This window comes from Muscardinus avellanarius (assembly GCF_963383645.1).
Source record: "Muscardinus avellanarius genome assembly, chromosome: 11".
Taxonomy (NCBI): Eukaryota; Metazoa; Chordata; class Mammalia; order Rodentia; family Gliridae; genus Muscardinus; species Muscardinus avellanarius.
In genome coordinates this window covers 41412687-41434900 of record NC_137797.1, presented here as the reverse complement: position 1 = coordinate 41434900, position 22214 = coordinate 41412687, and the positions used below count along the sequence as shown (strand labels likewise).

Below are 22214 nucleotides of genomic sequence, written 5' to 3'. Positions count from 1 at the left end.
AGTTCTTGGCATATTTCCCTTCATATCCCACCTTTTTCTATAACAAAATAATTGTAAGAATAAAATTCATAGAAAAGTAAAGTATCACAAACACAAGTTACATCACTCGACTTTAGAAGGGGCATTCTACCTCTGTGCTACACCGTCATCCCTATTTTTATAGGTTGATGAGAGTCTCACTATTTTCTGAGGCTATCCTTGAACGAGTGATCCTCCTATTTCATCCTCCAAGTTCCACATAAAGGTCCCATGGAAGGAGAACCCTTCTCCTACCTTTCTCCTCTTCCTCCTTCCCTAGAGGAATCTCGAGTCTAGAGCAGCTATCTCCAACTTCACTGGGTGCTGCCAAGCCACCGAGAGTATACCAGTTTGCACTGCCACCAGCTGAGCATTATTTTTTTCAACAATATGACTTTTTAAAGATTGCTGAAAATCAGCAAGAATGTTCTCAATCATCATATAGAAACTTCGCAGCAAAAGTTTCTTTTGACATGGAAGAATTAAAACCTAAACATACAGCATTTTTTGAGGGGGGTACTGGGGATTGAATTCAGGGCATTCTACCTCATCCCTATTTCTTATTTTTATTTTGAAACAGTCTTGCTAGGTTGATGAGAGTCTTACTACTTTCTGAGGCTATCCTTGAACCAGTGATCCTCCTCTTTCATCCTCCCAAGAACTGGGATTACAAGCATGTCACCACACCCAGCTGCATTTTTTTTTAAGACTTGATTGAGTTACATAATTTGGTGTATTTCCATGTTTATTGTGAATAGTTGTCTCTTCCCACTGTACAGAGCACTAACTTTGTAGTTGTTGACTGCATTTCTCTGAACCAGACTTGGATTGCCCATTTATCATATTCATTTTATGTAAATCAGATGAACTTTCCCCACTATAATGCATAATACTAGTTGGGCACCGGAAAGATGCTGAAAAAATACCCATGGCTGGTTTTGCTTTTGATTGATGATTACAAAGCAAATGAAAACTATGTTGAAGAGACCAAAACATGCAAAATTTCTTTTCAGAAAAAAAGCTGACATTTCTTTCTTTGATTACAAATTGAATGAGTTACTTTTACCATGAGCAAATTCTGTCCTCTGTTGTTCATAGCTCTGAGTTGCCCAGAGGGGAAAGAGTATCAACCCTGTGTGCGACCTTGTGAGGCAAGAACATGTCTGAACAAATGGTTCTATGAACACTCTTCATGTTTGAACCTAAGAGAAGACTGCGTGTGCAAAAATGGAACTATCCTTCACAGGCCAGACAAAACCCAGTGCATCCCAGAGAAAGCATGTGGTAAGAAGCAAAATGGTTTTGTTGGGATCCAGCAAACACACAGATAAAAACTTTTTAAGTATTGGAAAGATATGCTGAGAAAAACTGACTCAAGATAAGCTTATAAGATAAGAAGAATATGAGTTTTGTTCTTTTTAACTTATTTTTAATATGATTTCAATTAAGGTTAAAATGAGGAGCTTTGGTGATAATGTATTTTTATCTATCTACCTATAAGCTAGAAAAGAACATGACAAATTAAGAATTAAAAATGTAGTTTGTAGAATGAATTTAATTTCTGGTTATCTCAGGTATTAGTGGTTTCCTTCTGCCTCTATAAGTGAGAAGTTATGCATTGGTAAAATAGGGAAAATAGGATATTACCCCATCAGGTTAGTGTGGGTAGACATGAAATAATGAAAAGAACTTTGCATTTCAGGGTGCCTTGAAAAAACCAGCACTAAGAAAATGGCAGATAATACTCTTCTCTGGGAGAAAACATTTAATTTTTTTGACTCTCATTTTCAAATCATTTTATTTTGGTACATTGTCTCCATGGTGATGGAATATGAAAAAGTGTAAAACTGAGGAAATTGCCCCCTGGTACATCATCAGTCATAGGGATCTTTATTAAGCCAGGAGTGGCTAGTAATTAAAGTGAAGAGCACATAGGAATGAGGTGCATATGTAGCTTCTTAAACAAGTGTGTGTTTGTCAGGAAAGAAAGAGCCTGAGGAAGACGGAGCACATATAGGCTTAGGGCTTGTGCTTGTACTTTACTGATTTATGAGATTGGTTTGCCAGAGAAGTTCATTGGGTGCTGAGGATATGGTTGTAACTACATTTATCTTCATTATTTCTTAAAAGAACTACTAGAAGATCATAGTTATTAGAAAATAAAACTCTTATATGAAACTTAATCACTAAATAACATTTTGCCTGACTACTTACTTTCTGCTTTTAGATCTTGAAGTGGAAATGTTTAGATTTTTTAATATGACTTGGAGGCTACTTTGTTTTCCAATAGCACTCAATTTTAACGGTTAGTATTTGAAAAAAAATTAAATTTATGTCGCCAAGTTTTTCCAAGCTAAGTACATTGTATGGTTAAGAATTTAAACATATAAAAACAGTTAAAGTAATATTATATATAGCAGGGGACATATACATGTATAGTTAAATGTGGAAAGGAAAAATATGTCCTGTGGACCTTAGAGAATCTTTGGTTAAAGAAGAAAGCAACCTAGTAGGTAATGAGAGAAAAAAAAAAAAAAAGGACAGATGTGGCATGTCATATTATGTGGCTGGATCAACAAGTCATGATCTGAAGTCAAACATTCCAGCTTGATCTATTTTAGTTCCCAGGGTATGAATGCTATAACATTGTCGATTTCTTAAAGTATGCACTGATAGCGAAGATCAGCCCCGCGCCAGTGGAGAGATTTGGAATGGGGGCATCGATGAGTGTGCTCTATACCAATGTTTGGAGAACGGAAGCATTATTCCTATAGAACCTGACTGTGAAGAGGAGCCCTCACCCATCTGTGAACGGGAGGCTGAAGTTGTCACGGGAATCGTTGATGAGCTGACTTGTTGCTCAAGGGAAGTTTGTGGTAAGTACACAGGCTTGTAGTCAATTAATGCCACAAAATTTGCTGATGTTCTTTGTGAAAAAGTGGACCTTCTGTGATGTTTGATCTAAAAAAACATGTAGGTATTGGTAAGTAATATCATTTTCTCAAAAAAGTTTATGCAAATGTATAGGACTAACGTTGGCTGTTAGCAATTAATAATATTCAGCAATATATGACCAGAGAAAGAATCTAGAAATCTTTGATTCAGGACAAACAGGGATAAAAGATAATACCAGACAAGCATTATAGCAGCTATCTTTCACAGATAGACCATTTTGTGAAGTGAGTGGGTTTAATGCAGTTAAGAAACAAAGTTTAAAAACAAGTTTAGTGAGAGCCATTTCTGTGCTTTGAATTAGTGGCTCAAGAACCAAACTAGGTGCCTAAAAATAAATGAATAGATAAAAAATGTAGTGAATACACAAAATGGAATTCAGTAACATTTTAAAATAATTTATTTTTATTTTTATGTGGATCATATTGAAAACAGCATACATTCAGACTGTGCTTGGTACCCTCCCCCTGGCTTCCCTTTTTGCCCTCTTCCAACAATGAGTGTCCAGGTTAACCATGCTACATTCATACTTTTACACATATTCGAATGTAGCTCCTCCATTAATCAACCTCGGCCTTCTTCCTCTACCCTTGCATTCTAGCTTTGCTGAAGTTTCCCATCCATTATCTTGAGTTCTTCTGGTGTATCCCTAATACTCCCTAGTTTGGGAATATTAGAGAAAACATATGACCCTCCCTTCTCTTTCTGTGCTTGGCTGATCTCACTTAACATAATGTTCTCCAGGTCTTTCCATCTTCTTGAAAATAACATGATTTTGTTCTTCTTTATTGCTGAGTAGAATTCCATTGTGTGTATTTCCCATGATTTTGCAATCTGTTCATCTGTTAATGGAGACCTAGGTTGGTTCCATATTTTGGCTATTACAAATTGTACTGCAATGAACATGGGTATGCACATGTCAATGTAGTTCTCTGATTTCAATTTCTTTGGAAAGATACCCAGGAGTGGTATAGCCAGATCATATGGTGGATCCATTCTCTAATATTTTTAATTTTCTGTTTCTTATTTCTAGGATGTGACATGACTTTGTGTGACAGTACCATCCCAACATGTACAGCCAGTCAAAAATTGATTATTGGTTATAGTCTTCTTTCTTGTTGTCCACAGTACAAATGTGGTGAGTTAACCAATTATTAAAGAGTAGCTGATGTTCCCTGTTAATTCAGAATAATGAAGTAGAATCTTGCTATCTCCAAGGAAATGATTTATTATAAAAGATTGTAGAGTTGCTATACCTATATTTTCTACTAACATTCAGATCTTTAAAATATCACTAAGTTCAAAGGTAACTAAACATTATTTATTTTATTCTTATTTATTTTCTCACTCTTACACATTTTTAAAACATACTTATTTGTCGTTATGCAGAATGTGACCCATTAAAATGCCCTAATATTTCAACACCAGCATGTAGGGAAGACCAATTTGTGATTCAAGTTCAACAGGAAGAACCATGCTGTTTTTCTCCTTTCTGTGGTGAGTATCCTAGAGATGATCTCTAGGAAGAAAAAGGACCTAAGGAAGGTCTTTTATTTGCTTTGAATTTCAGAACTGATGGTAACCAATATTCTAATGTCATACCTGTAATAACGACATTGTAGAAAAGTACAGCATGAGAACCATAGAAAATGAGAATGGTAGAAAGGTACAGCAGTTTACATGACTCAACAATTATTACAATCAGTATCTTCCCCTCTAACAACTAACTCACTCAATCTCTCTCTCTTACTCCCATGTGTGTTTGTATGAGCATATATACCTATACATAAACATATATATGATCAACATCATAAATCTAAGTTTTTAAGTGTTTTTTCTTTATATCAAAATATCATTACTTTTGGGAGAAAATTTTATCACTGACTTTCCTTGAGAAACCAACTAGAATAATGTACGCTGATGAGACATTACAGAGCCTATTTATGTATGTATGTATGTATGTATGTATGTATGTATGTATTTATTTATTTATTTATTTATTTATTTATTTATTGTGGGTCTGGGGATGGAAACCAGGGGCATTCAACCTCCAAGCTACAGCCCCTGCCCTATTTTTTATTCTTTGCTTGAAACCGGGTCTCACTGAATTACAGAGGGCCTCACTAAATAGCTGAGGCTGTCCACAAAACACGATCCTCAGGTCTCAGCCTCCCCAGTGCTGGGATTACAAGCGTGCGCCACCACGCTCAGCTACAGAGCCTCTTTAAAACTTCATGTTCTGAATATCATGTGTGAGCTATGATGATCTCAAAAAAGAATGGTTTATGATTCAATAAAGTATCTGAGAAATAACCAGGACTATATATTCTGCCTAATGAATTGAATATTGAAAATTAAGAATTATTTTCTAATTCAGATGAATTATCATATCAAAGATTGGTGGTTGATGTAGGGTTCATATGTACTTAATGAATATAGGAACACATAGCTTGGAATCAGTTAAGATCTTTTGCAAGTGGTAAATGCTAATGGATTCTGGTTAAACTGAGCACAAGAAATTATGGGAGAGATTTGAGGAAGTACTTAGGCTTAAGATGAAGAGCCAAGCTCTGGGAAGAAAAATAACCTGTTGCTGTAGATGGAGCAACTATTGTCTATGGACTATTTGAGCCAACTTCAACTATTTTTTGTCTTGGTGCAACTCTATTTATGATTCACATTCCATTGAAGGAGATTTCCATTAGTCTAAGATGGGTTGTTCCTACATAGTGGCCTGGAGAAGGTGAGGCACCTTTACTAACAATCACTATTAGACTGTGTGAATAGGCATTTCTCAATCAATATGTTTGTTTGTCTGTCTATCTATCTATCTGTCATCTATCATCTATATATCTATCCTATCCAAACATGACCAAGATAATAAATTCAATGATTTTTTTTAAAAAATAAGACAAGTATCTCACTTTATCATTGTTTAACCTTAAAGTACCAAACAGAATAATGTGCTCTCCTAAGATATTATAGAACCTCTTTAGAGCTTTAATGATAACTCCTATAGAAAGTTATCAAAGTTGGGTGGGATGCTAAACAACTCAAAAGAACAAGTGCCTATTACATTGGTCATTCATTAATTGGAGTAAAGGTAGTGAATTAAAAAATCTGTTATAAATCAATGATATTTTGACCTTATTAAGAACAAATTATTCCAGAAATAGGAATACCCTAAATATCTGGTAAGATAGTGTTCTATATATCAATGTACTTAGAAAGCATAAAGCAATATATATGGATAGTATTATTGTTTTATGACCAAGAAGCTATGTTTTATTTCCTTGTTTTCTATTTTATTCAACACACTGTACTTTATTTTCACTTGATTTGTATATGGCAGCCTGAGTTAAGTAGATTTGTTTTTAGTTCAGCTGTAATTTTTGGCTTTTTGTTTCACTTTAGTTTGTGAACCTTGCATCGAACCTATTCCACTATGTTCTGATGGGGAATTTCTCACGGTGGATCTTAATACCACACATGTTTGTTGTCCTCAGTATTTCTGTGGTAGGTATATTTTAACTAATTTAAAATATTTAGATTAGTGAGATCCTGTTTCAAAAAGAAAGAATAAAAAATAGTGCAAGGGATATAGCTGGAATGTCAAATGCCCCTGGGTTTCATCCCCAGACCCTCAAAAAAAAAATTAGATTTTTCCAAGAAATGTCCAAAATATTTAGAGGTTAAAAAAGTCCTGTGCCTCTTAGTTACATGGTTATATTGGCCCCTTTGTTAGGCTCTTGCTGGACATACTTATAAGTCATTTGTTCCTGCCTCGCCAATGGCATTTGGATGAAGGGAGAGGTGGCACTTGGGAGAAAAGAGTCCATGCATGGCATCAACAAGCATAATGATAGATAGTGAGATATAGTAATTTCCTGAAAATTATTTTCACTAATGCACTTTCTCTTTTTAGTTTGTGAGCCAAATCTTTGTTCAATACCACTGCTCAACTGTGCAGAAGATATGAATCTTTTGAAGGAAAATGTATCTGATCAATGTTGTCCAGTATGGCATTGTGGTAACTAATTTCATATTTAAATTTTTTATTTTAATAAGTTAATTTATTTTGATAAATGCAAACATATTGATATTTTTCTTTTTAGAATGTAACTGTGAGAACCTTGTTATGCCAACGTGTGAAGTGGTAAGAACACATCTCTTGAATGACTTGCAATACTACTCAAAGCAGCTTTTTCTTCCTTTGTCTCTTTCATTTCCAAATTATTCAGAGTTATTGGAAATAACCTTAATAAAATATAATTAAATTGATTAAAACAATGTGCTCTGGTGTTACAGAATAGCCAATCTTTTATGTTTTACTTGAGCCAGGAAAGTACAATATGCTTTTTTTTTTAAATGGTGACTGAATGTACCAGTCTTATATCTACTGAACCACTCCTCTTAAAATAAAGCAAAACATTGATAAAATATTATTTTAGTATTTAACAGTATCTCAAATGTCACAGCAGCATTATTCATAATGGCTGAGTAGAAACAGCCTAAAGTGATTTCACTACTGATTAATGTGGGATGTTAACATTGGAGCAGAAATAATACCATCGTCTTTGGGTATTGGCGGAATGATCAAGATTTCCTATACACAGGACTAAGTATTTATTTTTGAGAATAAAAATTGTAACTAAATATGTGGACCAGATCTTAAAAGAAATTGTCATAGAAGGGAAAAACAAAAGATTTCTAGCTAATCTTGAAAGGAAGGAGTGGATGTGGTAGCTTTAATTATTAAAAACAGGTATCTGAGTCAGTGCTAGCCAAATTGTTCTTTGTTTCATCTTTAGAGTAAATTATACACTTGTAAAAATTTTAAACTCCATTAGAACATCTTACTTGCAATTTCTTTGAAATTGTTAATTGCCTAATGTCTTAAAACACCAAATACATTAATGTTTATGAAACTACAAATTATAAAACATTTTAAAAAATAAGATATTAGCCTATTGGGGGGGGAAGTGCCTTTATTCCTATAAATTTGTTAAATAGTTTTCTTGTGTCAAGAATCAATTTTATTTTATTATCGATGTGCTATGAAAGTGAAAAGCACTCAGGAAAAGTTGCTGTTTAATATACAGTTTTTGAAAACTGAGGCCCAGTCCTGTGCTCACTTAGAGGAATGTATTCCTTTACCTGCAGGGCAAAGGTCCAGCATCTGCCATGACAACTGTTTACTAACAACTAGAGATTACACAGTAATTTCTGTGTGTCAGCACCACTTAAGCTCTTTCCATCTATTGGCCCATTTATTTCTCTCAACAATCCTAAGTGTTGAGCAGTATTATATCTCTATTTTACAGATAAAGGGAAGTGAGGTGCAGATTGGTTAAGTAGCCTGCCCTCGCTCACACACCTAGTAAAGCGTACCCAGAACTGGTGCAATGCAGTCTTGCTGATTCTGTGCTGTTAAGCTGTTAACTGCTGTATTAGACCCTTCTGTCCCTCATCTGTGTACCTTAGCATCCTTGCTTGGATGCACACATCAGAGCTCTGGACCATCTCTATACAGCAAATCAGGAACATTTCCACCAAGCAAAGTGTCCAGAGGTGGCAAGCATTCCTTTATCTCTAGTTTTCCCATAGAAGCTCAGAATCAAACAACACAATTTTAAAGTTAGGGCTGACCATAAAGATGATTTTATCTACCTTCTTTCATTTAATAGATAAACAAATTGAAGTTTAAGAAGACTGAGTGATCTACAGTCACATTTTTAAACTGTGATTTTTTCCCATAGGCTAATTAAATGACCACTAGGTTACCCTAATTTGTTCACTAAAATATGTGTTAAGCACCTAGTATGTATCGAGCTACGTGGTAAAGAATTTATTAGATTTATTAATGGGTAACTTTTATAAGTGTCATAATAAGCTCTATGGTAAGTAACATAATTTCTTTCTAATAGGGGGAATTTACCACGATAGACCATAATTTTCAGAGTGACTGTGGATGTGTACGGTATCTCTGTGGTAACTATATTTTTAAAACTTTTAAGTGAAAGATAAGTATTATTGGTTTCTGTCATTTATTATTAATAAATAAAAATAATTTTGTTTGAGAAATATATTTTACATATTAAGCCAATCACCAGTATTTGAGTAAGAAAAAGTCCTACTATTTTTCTTTTGTAATATCTCAAGATGTTCTGGGAACTTTGATATTAGGGCAAAAAATGAATTTTTTCAGTGGTTTCACAGAATTTTATAGTTGATACTAGAGTTTTAAAATTATGTACCAGCAGGTATGGTGGTGTACGCTTGTAATCCCAGCAGTTGGAAGGCTGAGAAAGGAGAATTGTGCAGGTTCAAAGCCAGCCTCAGCTACTTAGTGAGGTTCTCAACAATTTAGTGAGACCCTGTTTCCAAATAAAATTTATAAAAAAAAAATAGGTCTGGGAATGTAGCCTGGGGGTAGAAAGCCTCTGGCTTCCATATCTAGTACCACAAAAATAAAATAAAGTAAAATAAAATTATGTCTGCACCTGATTTTCTAAAATAAAAATATCTAAACGTATGAGTTTTAGATACAACAATAAAACAGTGGGCAAATGAATTTTCCCATTGTTTTACTATTATTGGTATTAACATTGTAAAGCATAGTTTCTTTTTCTATGAGATAATGAATCTGCAAATTAAGCATTAGTAGGTTAATAGAATGTAAAACTTGCTCAACAGTGTGGCATTTTTGCATTTTTATATGAGAGAGAGCTTATGTTCAGAGTTGGAGAGGCAAAAAGTACTTCCGAGTTTAGTTCATCATAGCCTAACCTACGCTAAAATTGTACTTTTAAAGATATGGTAGTGCATTAAATCAGCTCTCTCCCTCAGGAAATATAATCTCAATAACTATCTACTTTGCAACACTGAAAACTGAATCACTCTCAAAGTAATAATTGCAAATCATGAAATGTTGCAGAACATTGTGGACCCGTAAAAAATTTTGATGAACCTGACCGATCCACTTTCTCTTCTCTAGATTCAAGTTTGAATCTATAAAATGCTATGAAATTAGACTGCTTCTACCTACACCCACCTCCAACAGTGATTGTGTTATGCACTGGGATACACATGTTGGCACACAACATAACTTCACATAACTAGTTATGTAAAATATCTTGTCCATACTTGAGATTTCAAATTTCTGAAAAATGCTATAAAATGGAGCTTTAGTAAGGAATTAAAACAAGTGACTTTATAGATCAATTTTTATTATACACTAAGGGATAAATGTGTTGCATTCATTATTAAGTAAACGCTTGGGCTATTACTAATATATAAAATAATACTTGAATTTGAAAAATTGGCACATCACACTAAAACATAGTCTTAATATAGAGTTGATTGATTAATATTAAACTTCACACTATACATTCTTGTTTTTTGTTTTTAGAAAAGGATGATGTGTGTGTATTTCAAGAAGTATCAGTGTTGAGCCCTGGACAATCTATGATAAAGTATTTGGAAGCGGACTTTTGCTATAAAATAGAGTGTTTGGAAGAAAAAGATAACCTTACAGGCTTTCACACTTTGAATTTTACAACGGTGAATTGTTCAAAAGAATGTGATGTCGTAAGTATTTTTTATAGGTTGTTCTGGTAAGAGCTAATGAATCTCAAATGGGCAGCTAAAGCCCTTGAACTAGTGATTACTCCACAAGTTAAAAAAAAAAATATATATATATATATATATATATATATATATATATATATATATATACTTGAACAGTTCTTCAGTCTATTACTTCATAACATAGCTACTTAATGCAGATTCCACTTTCTTATGTGTGACCTTGAGCTTCAGGGGCCTTATTATCTGCAGCTTGCCAGCTTGCTTGACCTGAGATTGTCACAGCTACTTGATGAATCTTGGCTGTTAGATGTAAAGGTTAACATCTACTTCACTTCTAGTATGGTGATAGAAACCAATTATTGTTTGAAACTCCTCAAATTCAACCTTAGAATGCTTATAGCTTTTCTGAGTGAGCATCTAGTTAGGTTGGGAAACAGTTCCAAAATTAACTAATTAAAGGTATTGGTGTTATTGTATGGCTAATTCAGTGTCCTATCACTGTATACAGCACCAGGTATACACTCCATCCCCAACTGATTATGATTGCTGTGGTACCTGCAGGAATGTATCCTGCAAATTTCATATGGAGAATGGAACATCAGTCATCTATGAGGTATGGATTCTTTATTTCCTAAAATGTGCTCCTTGAGGGGCAACTCTCTGTGCTACTTCCTGAAGATGGCATTCATGAGTCAAATACATCTGGAAAATGTCACACACACACACACACACACACACACACCTCTACCTTCATAACACCACATACACTTATGAACATGCAACACACATTTGATACGTTTTAAAGTATTTAATCATTTCTCTTGCAAAAATGTTTATATTGTTTCTCAAAGCATTTTTAATATAGATCATTACTTTATTTCTAAGATGTAAGAAATATTCTGTTGAAAATGCTGATTTCTAATTATTGCAAAAATTTTTCTATAGAACTATATTTTATTTCTTATAAGTTAGATATCAGTGTGTTTCCAAAATTTAAATACTTTCACTTCTTTTACACTTGAACTTACAGATAATTTCCGATTGAGGTTCATGGAAAACTAGAATCCATTTATAAACTGAGATTGAATCTAGAGAAAAGAAAGTAGGCTCATCAAAATGTTTTACTGGTCTACAAGGCATTTTGAAGGAGAGTTTGACTCTAATTATCCAATGTAGGTTATAAAATAAAAATACAGATAAACTACAGCCCAATACTTATGTAATAGTTATTTCAGCTGACTTTTTTTCTAAGGAGAAATTCGGAAATCAGGAACAGAAATATTGTTATATGTATAAACACTAATTAAAAGAATGGGGAGAGGTTTCACAGTAACCAGATGTATGCAAAATTAGAACCATAAGTCAATAAGCACTATCATCCAAATATTTTTTTAAATTTGTTTTGTGATAAGGGAGTAAAAGGAAGAATAAACACATCTTAAGAAGGGAGGTTTATAAGTAATTTGATTTGTTGTTTTTTAATTAGTGAAGAAATATTAGTGTAAGACCTTTGACACTTGACCAAAATAGATATTTGCTTTTGTAGCAAAGACAAATTCCCATGTGCTACTTTCCTCTCTGGTGCTTTATTTCACATTTACATCTCAATTCTATTCTCAAACCAAGCAGATACAAATAACAGTATGTATATGTGTATCCTCAATCATTTTAGATAAATGTGGAGACATTTTCAAATGAAACATTTATTCCACAAAAAACTCTTTGCATTTTAATTTGACTTTGATTCAGTAGAATAGGAAACATTTTACTTAAGAAATCTGGAAGATTTTAACATGTAAAACAGTGACTTTCTCTTTCATTTTTAGGAGGGAAGTACCTGGAACTATAATTGTACCACATATGAGTGTGTTAAAACTGAGGAAGGGGCAATGATTCTGAACTACAGTATGGTCTGTCCCCCATTTAATGAGACTGAATGCAAAATGGTTTGTACTTTCTCATAGCTAAATACATTTGTGTATTAAGTATAATTTAGAAAATAGACATTAATGTTTTCCAAGGTCATGCTTACACTGTGGTTTGTTGTGGTGCATGTTTCATTTTGTTGCATCTATAGAATCCCTATTATGCTTCTTTATAGTTTGTTATTTTGAGTTTTATATGGTATTCCAAATTCAACTCTCTCTGAATTATCTCTGAGTTTTTAAGTTGAGATCCCAGGTTTATTTAAAAATCCTTTGGTCAGCAAACCTAGCCTCCTATCTAATGTGGATTCTTAAGGTAACCAATTGAGTTTGGCAGCCTTTTTTCTGATACAGCTAGATTTGTTATGATGTTATTTTTAATGCCTGCTGACCTAAGTGACACTGACTTTGATCACGGGGCACTGGAGAATTTAGTACAGGATGGCTGACCCTTTAGTTTTGCTCTGTCAATTCTCTTTTCTCTCAAGAGAAGAGCATGTTGGAAAAATATATTTTAAAAGCGATGTTGTTACTTTTAAAGATTTTTGTAGTTGTAATTATTTAAGCAATAATAAAAGTGAAATTTGTTCGGTTGTTAGAACCTCAAGCTACTATGAAAGAGTATTTTAAAATATTTTAAGGAATTGAACAATATAAAACATATAGTGGCCCTTATTTAGAATAGCTCTTTTCATTTTGTTTGATAAAATAACACTTTGGGACCCGGGCATGGTGGTGCATGCTTGTAATCCCAGCATGTGGGAGGCTGAGACCAGAGGATTGTGGTTCACTCAGCTACTTAGTGAGGCCCTCTACAAGTTAGTGAGGCCCTGTTTCAAAATAAAGAATAAAAAATACAGGGCAGGGGGTATAGCTCGGAGGTCGAATGCCCCCAGACCCGCAAAATAAATAAATGAATAAAAAAACAAAAAAACATTTTGGGGCATTTAAAAGGTGTTCTTTTAAGTAGCATGATTTTTTCCTCATTTTATATTAATGTAGAAATAATGCAACATTAAACAAAATATTGAATCCTAATAAATTCTTATTAGGAATAGTTAAATTCCAATTATTTTTCAATGAAGGCATTGTGACATTTGATAAAAACATTGGAATAATTAAATTTTTTTACTTCTAGTTTAAAATGAAACAGATGAACAATGTATTTGTTTTTTACTTTATTCCTTTTCTTTTTACCTAGAATGAAGGGATTGTAAAGCTTTATAATGAAGGATGTTGCAAGATATGTAAGTGAAGACATGTAATGTGCAATAACTTGATAGACTAGTTTAATTGTTTTCAGTGACCGTGGTTTTCTTGTAGGATTTAATTCCTAAAATACGGAGTAAAACTTCTTTTATAAAGTAATTATTTAAGTGGTTTGGGGTCATATGATTGATAATTTTGTAATTTAGCCTTTATCTTCTGCAGCATACATAAAATGATTTTAATTTAGATAAATTTTAATTTCATTATTGAAAATTTCTTTATTGTGGCATTTCCCAAAAGCATTGCATAGGATTTTAATAGTTTTTAAGTTTACAGATGTCTTATGGTCAGATTTGCTTGGACCATGCTGAACCATCCAAAGTTAAATAGGTTATGATGAGAATAGCATGGAGACTCCAATTAAGACATAAAGAGCATACTTCTGTTGTTCTGTGCTTTGGGGAAATACCGTATTAGTTTATTTTATTTAAATTTAACATGAGAAAGATATGGGCTAGAAAAAAGTGGGCGTGGTGGCGCATTCTTGTAATCACAGTATTCCAGAGGCTAAAGACCAGAGGATCTCAGTTCTTGGACAGCCTCAGCTACTTAGTGAGGCCTTCTGCCACTTAGTGAGACCCTATTTCAAAATTAAGAATACAAAATAGGGCAGGGGGTATAGCTCAGAGGTCAAATGTCTCTGGGTTCCATCCCTAGACCCCCACACAAAAAAAATTAAAATGAGAAAGTTCCTATGCTTATCTTGGTAATAAAGTTATGTGTATATAGTATATTTTATATTTGTTTCAGTTATAAGGTTTACTTTATAATGATTTTAAATAATTTTAAGGAGTAAAATAAAAGCATATTCATGCAACCAGTTTTCTTTTCTAAATGTATTTGTGGATTTATATCAATATAAAATGACACAAGTTTTTGTAAAATTGGCATAAATAGTAATTTTAAAATTATCTAGAGATACTTTGAGGAAAAGGGGCACAGTCTGATTGAGGTTAATTTTGTAATATAGAATTAGATTCTTGCATACAAATTGTCCCTTTCTCAGATGAGATTTCTGAATTTCATGAAGAGCTTAATCTCATTGATATTTATAAGTAACCTTATTTAGAGCTATACAGTCCTACTGAATAGAATATTAAAACAATGATACAACATGATTATTACATATATCCTTGAACATAATAACAGCTTATAAATAAGGAACTTTTAAGTTTTCTACACAATATTTATTTCTTACAAAAATCCAATGAAATAGATTTTGACATTATCTTGATGTTCAGCTCAGAAAAGTCAAGTTGTCCATCAAATCTGTGACTGGTGATATTGGGCTATAAAGACAAAGTTATATTTACATAATGTATAAAAAGCCAAATTTGGTACATACTCATTAGAAACAAGCAAAAATATTCAATTTAAGATGGCTTGATGTCTAATTTGTTGTTATTAATTTCTATGGAACCCAGGGGCAAGATTTTCTCTTTTTATGAGAATACCAGTCATTGGATTCTGGCTCTATATAGGAATTTTGTTTTCACATGATCATCTCTGTAAAGACCTTGTGCCCAAATGTGTCTTGTACACAATCTAAAGGGCACAGAAAATTTTTGAGGAGACACAGATAAAAACTGATACTTCAATTGATAACAAATTATATTTCTTGGACTTTGCAGATAATTTAATACCACTTGTGCATTTCTACTGGAGATCTTAAACACGTTATTTAATTTTTTATATTTATTATAAATAAGTAATTTTTTAGTGTTCTTTGAATCAAATATAAACTACTGTGTATTTAACAGCCATTGTATCAGAAGCTCAAGGAATGAATTTTAGCTCTAAAGTCTGAAGAGATTTATGTTTTTCTATCCCCCTTCTTTTTTCATAGGCCAGGCTTTCTCTCAGGCGCCTAATGCAAGCACAGGGTCACACTACAATGTTAAAGCTCTGGTTTCTATAACCTCATGTTAATTATTAGAGAAGTGAGAACACTTATGTGAAGGCATGCAGGGCATGATGTATGTAACTAATCTAATGAATAACTATTTATTACCTGCTGCACACTGCTACCCCTAAGCCCACTGCAGACAGGAGTACAGCTAGCCTCATAGCCCTTCTGAGAGGTGGCTATGGCTTCTCCTACAGATGTGGAAATGAAGGTTCAGAGAAGTTGATCTCTTTGGTCAGTAATAGATTCATTCCTGTCCAATGTCAGTATCTTTCAATGTTACCAATCTCTTTGATGTTGCAGAACAATCACAACCCATGTTGGTTTCCTTTGTCTAAGAAGCTTCTGCTTTGACTTTTGAGAACCCTTGTCTGTGATCTATGCTTTTTGGGTGAATACACTGTGCTAGAGAGATTACTCAGGTGCTATGCTTATGCTTAATAAGATAGGTTAGAATCAAGTCTCTAAGGAATTAATAGGAAAATTCTCTTGTTGCAAACAAACTCACCTAACAATAAATTAATGCTGTCCCAGTTTTTATTCATTTAAAGAATTAAGTTATCAAATAACAGGGGTTTTTATGGTGTCTACATGTGCCAGACATCCTATTAGGCCTTTAGACTAAAAAGTGTGGTCTAAGACTCAGTGTTGTTGGTAGAGCACAGTCTGTTCTGTGCCTTGTGGTGTTTTCGTCTAGTAATGACTTCATTAGTCCTAATCTCATTCAAGCCAAGAAAAAAGACGTCAGGAAAGAAATCATCTTCACCATGACTCAAAATCTACATGGATAATATTTATTACCAAGGAAAGGGGAAGGAACAAGAAGCACATGAATATATACTGATTTTCAAGGTAGTGACGAGTGGTATAAAGAAAAATAGCATCAAGTGGAGGGAAGGAGAGTGAATGAAGAGCAGAGTGGATTCAGTGCCGTGTGGGGGCGGGTCAAATGCTGCTGAGAAGTAGGATGAGCACTGAGACGTGACCTTTGAACTTGGCAGTTTGGAGGTCATGGGTGACTTAGACATGACCAGTTTAATTTCAGACCATCCCAGCTCCCTGTCTCTTCTTCAACTAGAGTAGCTTCATCTGTATCTATTTTACATGTTGGGATTTCATGGCTAACCTCATTTGAATAATAGTGATATAATTCTACCCTTTGTAAATGAGAAAATTCAGCAGAATGATTCAATGATTTTTCCTAAACTGTCTGTCAAAGCAAGTTAGTAACAGAATAAGTAAGAACTCCGTGTTTTTAACATCCTGAAGTTTCATCTGCCACCATGAAATGTTAAGTGTATATTCTTAGATAATCTATCAAGTGTGAATCTGTCACATACAGGTGTATATTACTCTATCATAAATTATAATAAATCTTTTTACTTAAAATAATAAAATATCATTCATTAGAGAGCCAGAAAATGAAGTATGACTCATTTATATATTTCAATATGTTTAATAATTCAATTACCCTTTTTATTATTTTATATCTTTATATAATGAGATAATTTGGTTTTAAATCTCTCAATTTTTATTTTAAAATTGGCATATAAATATATTTATATGTCAATAATATTATATATTTTTGTTTGTTTTGTTTTTGGCACTGGGGGTTGAACCCAGGGGCATTCTACCTCCGAGCTATACCCCCAGCTCTATTTTTTATTCTTTTTATTTTGAAACAGGGTTTCACTAAATTGCAGAAGGACTCACTAAGTAGCTGAGGCTGGCCACAAACCCAGGTCCTCCTGTCTCAGCTTCCCAAGTACTGGTATTACAAGCATGTACCACCACACCCGGCTTACATATTATTATATATTTACTTACATATGCCATGGTTCATTCAAAAATTATTTTATATGCACATTTATGCTAAACACAGTTTTATGTTAGCATTATTATGTGTGTGGGATAGTTTTTGGTTTATGACAAATGATAATTATTCTATGCCAATACAATAAAAAGCAGAAATAAATAAGTATAAAGCGAGAGAATGAGTGTATTTAGAAGATGAAAATAAATATTGCACATAAGATATGTAAGAGTGGATTTTAGATGGTTTTCAATAATGAAATATCTTTTATATAAATATATCAATTTTCAAATTTAAACATAGTCACACATTTAATTAGGTTAAGAAATAATTTGCATGAGCCTTTTGATGAATAAATGTTTTATATTTTATCAGGTAAGCGAGAGGAGAGAATATGCCAGAAAGTGATCATTAAATCAGTCATAAGGAAACAGGACTGTGTGAGCCAAAGCTCTGTAAGTGGAAAAATATTTGTTTCATAAAGAATATGTGTCCTTTCAGAAGTATATGTGTAACTCACACATAGCACTAACAAATTTATATGCCAACAAAATGCCAATATGTGATATTTAACTTTGAAAGTATTCCTACATTTTAATATAAAAATGTTCTGTTTGTGAAGATGTTTGAATTATTCTCAGCATAAATAGCCAACAGTTCTAAATGATAGTGAAAATCCAGCGGGATAAAAATTGAATCTAAATTTCTTTGACTACATATTGTCTTAACTATAAAATTTCACTTAACAGAAACAATTCTAGTTATAACTTTGGCCACTTAATATAACCCAATTCTAGAGTCAAAACTAGTCATGACATGACACAGGTAACAGAATTATTGGCTTGTGATGAGTATAGTCCATAGATGTCTAGTTATGTTTATACATTTCATGCTTTGGGTTATACCGGCGTTGATGTGTTGCTCATTACATGGAACGTTCCTTTGGCTTATGTGAATAACGATTCAACATCACATGTTCCACAATCTTCTAACATGCAGAAGCTTGAAGGTTGAAGTGATAAAGAAGAAATCCCTGCTTTCATCTGACTTCTTAGGGGAATGGAATAATAACCAGTGTTTTAAAAAAATTTCCAGATGTTATTCTCATTTTGTTTTCCTGCAGATAAATGTTGCATCTTGTGATGGAAAATGCCCATCAGCTACCATATATAACATAAATGTTGAAAGTCACCTGAGATTCTGCAAGTGCTGTCGTGAAAGTGGAGTCCGTAACTTGACTGTGCCTCTCTATTGCTCAGGGAATGGCACTGAAATTATGTACACGCTCCAGGAACCTACTGACTGCATGTGCCAGTGGAATTGAACTCTTGGATTCCAAGAACTCTATGCAACATCGTAATGTCAAACAGAGATTGCTTATATTACTATTCTTTAAGCACTTGGCAGACTTTACGGCTTAACAGTAATGTGTTTTTAAGACTGTTGGGATACGACAATTTAACAGTTGGTACAAATCTATGTAGCTTCAGGGACAAACTTAGATTTATTGTTCTATTTTAAAGAACCAACTGATTTAAGTGGATCGGTTGAAATGCTGTTATGTTTCTAACTGCAACATGGCACAAATCTGAAATATTCCTATCAAATAGATGTCTGTTTTGCAGCAGTCCTTCCATTCTGCTCATTAGGTTTTCTTTTTATTTGCAAAGTCTGTCCTAGTTTTCTAAATTAAGATGTTGTTTCATCTCTACTGTTTAGTCTGATAAACATGAGCAGTTAATTTGCATCTAAATGGCTCTGAAGAATTGTATGTTTAGAAATGGATCACTGAGCTATAAGATTTTGGATTATTTAAAATCTGTGTGACTACTAGGATGTAATTGCAAATTTTCCTATTTTTGAAGGTGAAAAATAACTAGAGAAGTTGTGAAGCTTACAGAAACTCATTTAACTTCATAATATAATGGATTAATTTCTATTAACATTTGGATGAAGGTCTATGTCTCTTATTCTAGTTCTATGTTCTATCTTGAATAATAAAGAAAGGCCTATAATAAAGAATCCCTCAAGCCGGGCCTGGTGGCTCACGCTGGTATTCCCGCACTTGGGAGGCTGAGACAGGAGGATTCCACAGGTTCGAAGCCAGCCTTAGCTACCAAGCTCTCAGCAACTTAGTGGGATCCTGTTTCCAAATAAAATACAAAATAGGTCTGTGAGTATAGCCTGGAGGTAGAAGCCCCTAGGTTTCCCTCCTAGTACTACCAAAAAAAAAAAAAAAAGAAAGAAAAAAGAAAAGACTTTCATTCTTAAAGATCTTACTACTTTGGACATAATTAAAATATTAAGTTCAATATGTTTTTAAAACCTTTACACACATATCTATAATAGTTATCTGAATAGTAAGTAGCAGGGGAATATAACATCAGTTGATAAAGGGAGGAGGGAGATTTTAAGCTTTTATTTTATACTGTTAAAATGGCTGTTAAATATATGTTATAATTAACATTTATTTAGGTGCTAACTATCTCATTGAAATACTATTTTTAGGATGTATTTGTGTACTATTGAAGTTGAGTGCTGCTTTGCTGTTAATGCTGCTTCTTTGTCAATGAAGAGTAAAATAAAAATTATCTGAATATATTAATTTTATAATGAGATGCCACACTTCTTAGTTACAGTACATTATTGACATTTGCAAGAAATCTGACCTGAGATCTTTGCAAACATCCAAATTCTTTGTCGCCTCCAGTATAAAATTACCTGAGTTTCTTTTTCAATAAAGAGAATGTCTTACATGGTGTGCTTATGAATAACAAAGGAAGCCCAAGATCAATAAGAGAACAAGAAAATCACATTGCAAAACAAATTAGGCCCCAATGTGCTAGGTTCAGGCTCAAATTAGGTGACCTGCTTTTACATACTAATGTTTCCATTTCATAATCATGCGCCCCAAACGTATTTTCATTTACTACATAATTTGGACTTTCAGGGTTATTTAGAAATGGGCAAAATAATTGATATTTTATCTATAAAGTCTCAATGTATACTGTAATAGAAATCTTACCTTAGATGCAGACATTTTAACATCTTTGATTCTGGTTAACATATAGATTGAATTAAATGTTCTTGTTTAAAAATATTAACATTTTGCTGGAGAGAAAATGTTATGTACCTCAAATAGAAGTCTGTGATGTTGTATATCATTGACTGTCCTTTTAAAAATCTCCACTCTCTGTGAAATGTTTCTTATTAAATTAAATATATTAAATTGTCTTAAAACCTATTTGTGGGGAAATGGAAAACATTCTCCTCATGCTTCATGTATATCTACCAAATATAAGAAATATGTATTGAGATCCTGCCCTGTGCCTGGCACTATTCTGAACTCTGGAGACACAGACAGACAGCCTGGACGTATCTCTCACTCTCATGCAACTTAGAAAGCAGGCAGTAGCTAGCTGTACATATGAGAAGGTCCAGATGGAGTTTGTAAAACTTACTGGAATGTAGTAGAGATAAGGTTAGCTTTTGAATAAGCAGAGAGAAGCAAATGGGCTTTCAATAAATGGTGTTGAGACAGCTAAATAGTCACTTGGATAAAGAGACATTTGGATTTATACATCTATTGACATGAGGATAGGCTACCCGAATCGACCATTTAAATGTTCAACTCAAAACAAAAATAGAAGTTGTCAAAGAAAATAGGAAAGAAATTTATTATAATCTTAGAATGGAAAAATGCAGAGAGAAGCAAGTGGGCTTTTCAATAAATGTCAAAAAGCTATTTTCATTTTGACTCAATATCTAGATGCCCCAAAGAAAAGACTGATAAATTTAACAAGAAAACTGGAGAAAAATTCTGCACGGTAAAAGTGTCAAAAATAAAAATAAAAAGGAAAACCAAAGAGACCTTATTTGTAATATGTCACTAATAGATTTTAATCTTCCTACATATGAATAATTCCTAAAAAACTTATAAAATGAAACAATTGACAAGCAAAAAATGGTACAAAGAAAAATGGATACAACCAATGGAGTATAGTTACCCTATTGTGCTACAGAGCACCAGAACTAATACCCCTGTCTCACTGTGATTTGTTATTATTTTCTACCTTTTCTGTCTCTCTACTCCCTTCTACCCTTTCAGTCTCTAGTGGCCACTGTTCTACCCTCTTCTTCTCTGAGATCAGGTTTTTTTTTTTTTTTTTTTTTTGGTTTGTTTTTCAGCTTCCAAAAATGAGTAATAATACATGGAATACGTTTTATATGCCTGGCCCACTTCAGTTAACATGATGAACAGTTCTAAATTTTGACAAAGCTATGAAGAGTAGAGGTTGCTATGAGACAGTGACAGAAAATTCTAATTTGGATTAGGTGAAAAGTAAGAGGAAGCTTCCAACGTAAGCCATGTGCAGGGTGAGTATGAGTGAAACAATAAAGCATGTCCAGACAAAGAGAACAGTGGGTCATCGGATTCCTGGGAGGGGAGGACAGGGCAGATCAGGGAACTGATAGAGGAGACTGTCTTTGTGCTTTCTGAGTAATGGTAATGTGGTGGGGTACGAGATGAATTTGGTAAAATGGACGGGGGAGCCAAATAATAAGTAAGGAGACTGGTAACATGCTATTGCTGTAGAATAGGCAAGAAACAGTAGGTCAAGAGTGGGGATGGAAGAAGTTGTGTGCATGATCTATTTTGGAGGTAAAGTCAAAAGGACTTTGTAATCACTGTGGTGCAAAAAAGTGTTTTGAGATGTATGTATTATTTGAGCAAATGGGT

General features: G+C 33.6%; 1 protein-coding gene across 2 annotated transcripts in view; it reads left to right on the top strand.

The window, feature by feature from the left end:
* The window catches only part of OTOGL (otogelin like), a gene marked incomplete at both ends in the record, with an annotated part of 138688 nt that extends 119891 nt beyond the window's left edge, over window positions 1-18797 (top strand). For both annotated transcript variants that reach the window (XM_080706671.1, XM_080706670.1), the window contains 14 exons: window positions 1117-1302; window positions 2682-2894; window positions 4004-4108; window positions 4360-4467; window positions 6385-6486; window positions 6896-7000; window positions 7086-7126; window positions 8898-8961; window positions 10382-10560; window positions 11069-11173; window positions 12387-12506; window positions 13687-13732; window positions 17849-17928; window positions 18597-18797. In XM_080706671.1, the coding sequence (XP_080562797.1) occupies window positions 1117-1302; window positions 2682-2894; window positions 4004-4108; window positions 4360-4467; window positions 6385-6486; window positions 6896-7000; window positions 7086-7126; window positions 8898-8961; window positions 10382-10560; window positions 11069-11173; window positions 12387-12506; window positions 13687-13732; window positions 17849-17928; window positions 18597-18797 (1655 nt within the window). The remainder of the gene's footprint in view (window positions 1-1116; window positions 1303-2681; window positions 2895-4003; window positions 4109-4359; window positions 4468-6384; window positions 6487-6895; window positions 7001-7085; window positions 7127-8897; window positions 8962-10381; window positions 10561-11068; window positions 11174-12386; window positions 12507-13686; window positions 13733-17848; window positions 17929-18596) is intronic.
* Between the last annotated feature and the right edge of the window lie 3417 nt (window positions 18798-22214).